The 8,080-nt window shown below is 35.8% G+C and overlaps 1 protein-coding gene across 1 annotated transcript; it reads left to right on the top strand.

Annotated features, from left to right (window-relative positions):
• Positions 1–7,279: 7,279 nt before the first annotated feature.
• LOC140855597 (GATA transcription factor 3-like) lies at positions 7,280–7,867 on the top strand. The gene has a single exon (XM_073251686.1). It carries the CDS (start codon positions 7,280–7,282, stop codon positions 7,865–7,867), a length of 588 nt encoding a protein of 195 aa, XP_073107787.1.
• The last annotated feature ends 213 nt before the right edge of the window (positions 7,868–8,080 follow it).

Here is an 8,080-nt window from a genome sequence, read left to right on the forward strand (position 1 = left end):
TTCTGATCATCATCGTTTGAGACCAGCAGAAGGCAGACCAAAGTCAACAAGACTGTGAAATAAGATGGATGATACATAAATAAGAAGTAAGAATCACTGTGGTATTTATAAGAAACAGGATCATGATCGCTATCACTGTCCTAGGATACTTCAACTCACATTAACTTCAAGCAGTGATAGAAATTAAAGGCTCTGAAGATGTATTTTAATATTATTTTATATATTTTTGTGGGATTGTATTTTCAATGTTGTTTTATATCCAGAGATGAATTGTATTGTATGTTTAAGTTGTATTATGTGACAATATTATGCTACCAGATATTTACTAGTAATAAATTAGTGACATTATTTTCATGCATTGAAAATTATATTTATCATGAAATGAATGGCTATCATATTTCTCATGCTCTAATACACTTGGGATATATATCATTATTTTAGGTTCATTAGCATGTTATGGCTTACTCTCCACGGCATCCAGACCCTCGAGACAGGAGTATTCTTATATTGTAGGAGCACCATCGGTCACAGACTATTTTAAATGACGGTGTAAGCATTCCAATCCTACTTTTACTACTTATATTTTTTATAAAAAATTTTTTGTTAAAGTTATATACGTTATCTAATTATTATATCTTATTGTAGAAGCCCAGACACCTTCGACTACGACGATTCGATGCTGACTTTTGGAGGATAGAGCATATCCCACCTAGAATGCTAGATTATTTACGATATCTGAGATTCTATGAAGTGTATCGAATTGATTGCATACAGATGGATGTTGGTCTTATTACTGTCTTGCTTGAGAGATGGCGTCCAGAGATACACATTTCATCTTTCATTCGGTGAGACGACCATCACGTTACAAGATGTTAGCATCCTTATCGGACTACCAATTGATGGTGATCCAATTATCGGAGTTGATCCCATGTTTACCATTCCAAAGTGGCAGGCTTTGTGCTTACGATTGCTAGGGTTTGAGTCTGAGGTCCAGTTTTTCGATCATTCACGCTGAAGATAGATTATTTGGATGATCGTTATCGATATTTGTACATTGAAGATGATGCACCAGACAAGATAGTACAGCAGTATGTCATTAGCTAAGTGCTGCGGTTGCTAGGTGGTGTTCTATTACCTAATACTTTATCGAACAAGATGAAGTTGATATTTTTATCATTATTGGAGGATTTAGAGTTTGCTCGTAGGCTCAATTGGAGCAGTGCAGTACTAGTTTGCTTGTACAGGACTATGTGTTGGGGTTTTTATACTGACCAGAGTGAGATTAATGGTTATCTTGTATTATTATGGATATATAAATTAAAAATTTATATTTTTAATATTTTATTGTAGCTTTGATTGGGTATATCATATATAATTTTTTTTAAATTTACAGATTTGAATATGGGAGAGGATGCTAACTATCAGTCCATTATGACGATAGTTGCTTGAGATGCCATCAGAGCAGCATGATCCTGATGTCCCATTTAGACTAGACGGACCGTTGGGATATAGGTATAAAAATATTACTTCATTTACTTAAAATTTAGTCTGTTTTTTAATCCGATAAAATTTATTTAACATGAATACACTGTCAAACAGCTGGAATATTGCATTTCATGTTCACCACGTATCGACGAGAGTGGCACGGATTTATAGGTACCAGCTGGATATATTAGTTGATACATATAGACAGATAAATTTGATTTATTTACAAATATCATTTTACAGTATTCATAATCTATTAAAATTTAGCTTACTAATTTATTTTTATTTTTAACTCTATCAATTTTTGTGGGAGCCATATGCAGGTGAGATATTGACTATATTACCGCAGATGTATACAGTTGGACATGACATATGGGCTGTTAGGGTGCCACTTATTTATTTTGATATGGTGGAGTGACATTTTTCGATCATGTGCTGCGGTAGTTTGGCCAAATTCAGGACATTCCAGAGTAGTTGATACCAGCAGAGACTTCATCGTATTGATCGACGAGAGAGAGCTCATATTGACTGGCATATCAGACATGCAGAGTATATTGCCATTTAGAATGCACGCCGAGATCACATAGTTCACGGTGATCACATTTTGGGAGGCCGTCCATATATCGAGGACTATATAACTAAGTTTTTTAGCATTATAGTGCGAGTCATTGGACAGCCTTGGTATGCAGTTTCAGGATATGAGGGTGAGAGTTAGGCTGTGCGTTTTTAGGTAAGACCACAAAATTATACTTTATATCAATATCTTTACTTCTAATAATTAAGATTGTAAAATATTTTATTTAGTTCTATTATATCTTTGATTTATATTTTATAGTATATTGCTAATTTTATTTTTATTATGTAGACTAATTCTATGTCAAATCTTATGTTGGACACTCGTCGTGCTTTATCTACGACTGATGAGGACGAGCGAATTCGGATACTGCATTAGATGGAAAGATCATGTTCGAAAACACTGGTAGAAATTGGCGTTGATCTAGATAGCTATGCGTTTTGGTATAGAGCAACCGATGTGCCAGATATGAGATATACGCCGTCACTATATGTTTAACATATGCCATCACTGAATATTCCGCAGATGTCATCACTACATGCTACACAGATGCTATCATCTTTTGATCCACAGATGGTAGGGCTTTCCTCTTCCTACATGCTCCAGATGACATCATCGGGTCTCAGGTGGCCACATGAATATGACACTTTCTTTTCAGGCCCATCCTTACATCCAGATGAGGGTGTTGAGAGGGTCACTCAGCCTGCAGATGCTCCGACAGTACTAGTTATTCCTGAGCAGCATGACTAGCAGACGTCCATTAATATGGGGGAAGAGCCATCACAGCAGATACAGGAGTAAGAGCGGTCGTTGAGGACCTTCCTGAGAAGGTCCAAGCGACCACGGCCACCACGACATTTTTATGAGATTTGGTATTTTTTAGATTTATATTTAATATTTTTGAAACTTTTATTGTACTATTTTTTGTACATTTGATATTTTTATTCTATTTTATATTATTAATTATTATTTTTATCAGAGATTAGTTTAATTTCAAGTAATCGGATGTTATGCTTTATGGACGTGGATACACGTAGTCTCATATATCTCAAAAGATTAGGAGAGAAAAAGTTATGCTAAAAGGGCCATAAAAATTATAATGTAAATAATAATAATATGTCGAGTAATTTAATTATATCTCTTGAAATAGCCAAAAATAAGCTAAATCAGACAAGTCAGTTTTTTATGAAGGAGGACTGCGATAGAATGGCATCTGATATTCACACCTCTCTCTCCACCTGTACGCTTGCTTTTGTTTGCTCTCTCTCCTCATCTTCTTTCATTGAGGGTATGATATAGTTTTACGTGTGTATCCCAAAGCAGATGGTGAGAGCTTATTTCGACAAAGGCTTGAAGCCTGACAACCAAATGATGAAGGATTGCGGTGATTTTGACAAAAAGAGTATTCTGAATCATGGTGAGGATAAGGATTTCAAGTTGATAAGAGATGATGGGATGATTGTGTCGGACCTAAATCTACTAAGGCTACAGCTGGATGCATGGTATTCCGTATCGGCCCAAATCGGCCAGTACACCCCATACCGTACCGATGGGGAACCAACACGGTTCATATCGATTTTTTGGCAAATGAGATGAACCGGATCGTATCGATTCGGTACGGTATGGTATGATACAGGCACGAATGGCTTGGTACGTACGGTGTGGTATGGGTCGGTACAGATCAATACGGCATCAATACGAGTCAGTATGGGCTGATACGGGGTCGGTACGGATTGGTTTTCTACTTTTTTTTGGCCATTGGATGGATTTTTTTTTATTTTTTATCCTTCGGTACCGTATCGGTTGGCAAACGGTACGGGATGTGGTACCAGTATTGCAAACCTTGGCTGGATAAATTTTTCAGTGGGGAACCGATACGGTTCAGATCGATTTTTTGGTAAATGACATGAATCGGACCATACCGGTTCGGTACGGTATGGTGCGAGCACCAACCGTTCGATACAGTGCGGTTTGGGTTAGTATAGGTCGGTATGGCATCAGTACGGAGTGGTTCGGAGATGACACGGATTGATTATTTTTTAAATTTTTTTTTGAACTATTGGATGGATTTTTTTGAATGGATGGGGGGTGTAACCAAGAAAATGCCATTTGTTATGGCGCCTTTGAAAATACTATTTGAAATGACGCTTTTGAAAGCGCTATTACAAATGACGATTTTTTTTTTTGATCTTTTGATTCCACGGGGGACGGAGGGAGGAGATGACGTGGGATGAAGAAACACCGTTACAAATGGCGTTTTCTATCAAAAAAAAATACTATTTGAAATGGTATTTTATGGTTTTGCATAATTCTTGTAAATAAATTGAAAAATATATTAATTTTGTAATTTTTTTTAAATATTATTTAGATAAAAATTCTAAAAAAATATCTGGACTTGAGAATAATGATCTCCTTCTAAATTCAGTCGGATTTACCTCAGACGAGAGGCCCCACACCAATGACTAAAATTATTGGATATGATTTACAACTTCTAACCTATTTATATATATATATATATAATTCAGAAACTTCCAACCTATACATCAAATAATTCATAAATTAGATCGAATAAATATGCATATAGTAAGAACTTTCAAATCACATAATTTTTTATATCTAAGCAATTAGAAATGATAGATTATATCCAATAACCTAGATCATTAATATAAGATCTTTATTGTATAATATAGATCAGATCGGATTTGGGCATAGATTTACTTGAATATAACCAAGTCCAACTATTTCTCTTTCTATATATATAAACTTAGTTATATTCAAAAAGATATTCACTTAGAATTTCTCTGATTTAGATCAAATGATGGGATCTTATATCCAAGATATTAGATGTAATCTATTATTTTTAAACCTCTTATATATAAAAAATATATATAATTTAGAAATCATTGTCCTATACATCAAGTGATGTTTGGTATTATTCAGATTGTTCAAATTTTTGATCACTCGATTCAAAAGCTAGAGCTTTCAAATTTCATATTTTTTGTATGTAAATAATTTATAGTAGTAGATCACATCCAACTTAAATTTTAAATTTAGTTAGATTAATTTTTAGACCTATTTTTTGGTTAGGTTTTTCTTCTCGTTCTCCTTATGCTTGATTAGACTGACTGATTGGTCATCAAATGTTTGCCTTCTTCATTACTTTTAATATAATTAATTTTGGCTAGAAAAATTTTCCTACATTTTGTATGGAATTGCAAATAAGTTTTACATGTCAAATTACTACGATATCAATCCTATATTTTTCACGTTATCGCAATGCGGCCTATCCCCCTCCTAATTGGGATTAGAGCTCATTAGAGGTGCCTACACAGTAGATAACATGGAGGTAGTTATGTAGTCTGGATTTTTTTTTTAAATAAGATAAAATTTGATATGTATAAAACTCTCTTCCTTTTTTTTTCCCGAACCTTGGGCTTTAGAAATTCTAATTCTTATAGAAGAGAAAGAGATCTGAGTGGACGGAGCTTGCGGCCGCTCACTGTGTCAAACAGCTCTATGTTTGATGCCGCGTTTTTTTTTTTTCTGCTCTATGAGAGTTAGGATTTTTGAAACCCTAGGTTTTGGGAAAGAAGGGAAGAGGGATTTATCCACATTAAATTCCATCTTCCTTTAGAAAAATCCTCATCATATTTATCCACGTTATATTTCATCTTTCTTTAGAAGAAATTCATATTACATGATTATTTCCATGTCACATACTATGTAGGCACCTCTGTTGAGCTCTAATCCTAATCAGAAGGATATGCTATATTGCAATAATGTGAAAATATTGTGTTGACATTGCTGCAATTATACATGAGAGAGATATTTGTAATTTTATACGAAATGTAGAGAGATATATATTTTTTAACCTTAATTCAATGATATAAACTTTAAAAAAAAAAAAAAGTATACCCCATATTTTTAAGGTATGTTCCATTAATCAAAGATGGTAAGGTTAATGACACCTACTTTGGTAACACCAAACCTTATACTGTCATAGTCAATGAACCGGAGGGAAGTCCCAAACTGTCCAAAATACATTTTGTCGGCGGCTTCCTGCAATTAAATAACCCTACAAATGCCTAGTCTTGGGAAGACTTTATTCTGAAGCAGCCATTTTTGGACAGTAAAATAGATCCTTAGGTCCAAGCACATCTATGTGTTGCAGGTTGTATCTTTCAAAGAATGGTTGGTTTTTTTTTATAATATCAACCGATCATACTTTACATAGCACTCAAATCATTCCAACCTCTTTCTTCAATTTGTTTGTATAGAACTCAAAGTGGCCATTGCACAATCCAATATATCACGAAAGAAATTGAATCGTTCTTTTGCACCAAAGGTACAACCTGAACTCATGTCTTACTGAGTTGGGGTCTGGGTTAGATATTTGGGAGTAGAATTGATAAAATATGATCCAACTCGTCAATCCGATTCGTATTCGATCGGCCATAAATAGATTTAGGTTTAGGCTAAATGAGTTCGAATCATAAACGAGTCGATCCGTTTAACCCATTTAATAAGTGGATCAAATTTGGATTTTAAATATCTGATTTATTTAATCCATTTAATATTTAGATTGGATTAAATCAGATAATTTATTTAACCCGTTGAACCCATTTAAGACTCGTTTAACCTGTTTAAAACTTGTTTAACATGTTTCTTATCCATTTAACTTGATCTATTTAACCTGTTTAATTTGTTTAACCTAATTTGATCTATTTAATAAACAGATTAAAGAAATCGAATTGGATTATCTGTTTAATAAATAGGTCGGATACAGATTTAAATTTTTGACTTGTTTAATAAATAGATCGAATTTGAATTGATCATTTTTTGTCCGATCTGTTTACGAATGATCCGATCCATTTGCTATCCTTATCCGAGAGATCTGATCCGTTTGCAGCCCTTAACCGTATTTACTAAGATCCGCTGGCAAAGATAACCTTGCATTTAGTCGCCTTTTTGTTCTTTCTTTCTTTCTCGCTTGTGTCTCCAGAATGTTCCCATTTAAAATAATGAAGACAACACAAAATCATATATGGTAATGGCAACAAAGCCCTTCCTTTTGATCTTGCTGACTCTCAGCTATCAGAAATCCACCTTCTAGGCCCACTGTTTTGTTATTTGTAGCTAGCATTTATTCCCTTGGACCTTCTTGCCAACTTAAAACTCTCTCAGTACTCTTCATGCCACGGCCCCCTTGGACTTTCTACCATGCCCATTGTTCACCCCTATCTCTCCTCTCCATGCTTCAAACACGAAGAGATATTGGAAGACGACATAGAAGAAGTCGTCGACGACAACGAGCTGTGCAAGCCTAATGATCCCGAGAAGAAAGAGTGGTTCCAAGACCTCCTGGATAACCTACTGGACTTTCTCCCGCTATCGAATGCCGGCGCCGACGAGGAAGAATCGACCAATATCGATGCCTTTCCCGATTGGAAGGTGCCCAAGAAGAGGAGAACTGGGCAGGTCGGCCGTCGAGCATGGTCTCTCGACCCACCGGAACGCCTTCTGTATGACCACCTCTCGAGGCATGGTGGTGATTTCAGCATGCTGAAGAAGTGCACGCACTGCATCACAATGGACACTCCACAATGGAGGAACGGGCCTGCCGGGCCCGGGACCCTCTGCAATGCTTGTGGAATCCGGTACAAGTCTGGGCGGCTCCTGCCGGAGTACCGACCGGCGTCGAGTCCGGCATTTGGTAGTTCTGGGTATGCAAACTGTCACAAGAAGGTCCTCAAGATAAGGAAGTACAAGAAATCGAGAGGGGACAGTGATCAAGATGTCCTTTGCTGAAAGTAATGCAATGCTAGTGGTGTCATAGAATACTTCCTCAAAAATTTATAGTCATAATCTCTCTGTGTGCTTCCTATTGACATCTTCATTAATTATAGGTTTGTCAAGAAAGATATTTATATTAGGTTTAGGTATTTTTGGTGTCAACTATGGATAGATGGTGTGATCTTGTGCAGAATCACCCAATGATTATGGCTATGGCTTGTGGATGCA

The sequence above is a fragment of the Elaeis guineensis genome, chromosome 1 (genome assembly GCF_000442705.2).
Source record: "Elaeis guineensis isolate ETL-2024a chromosome 1, EG11, whole genome shotgun sequence".
Lineage (NCBI taxonomy): Eukaryota > Viridiplantae > Streptophyta > Magnoliopsida > Arecales > Arecaceae > Elaeis > Elaeis guineensis.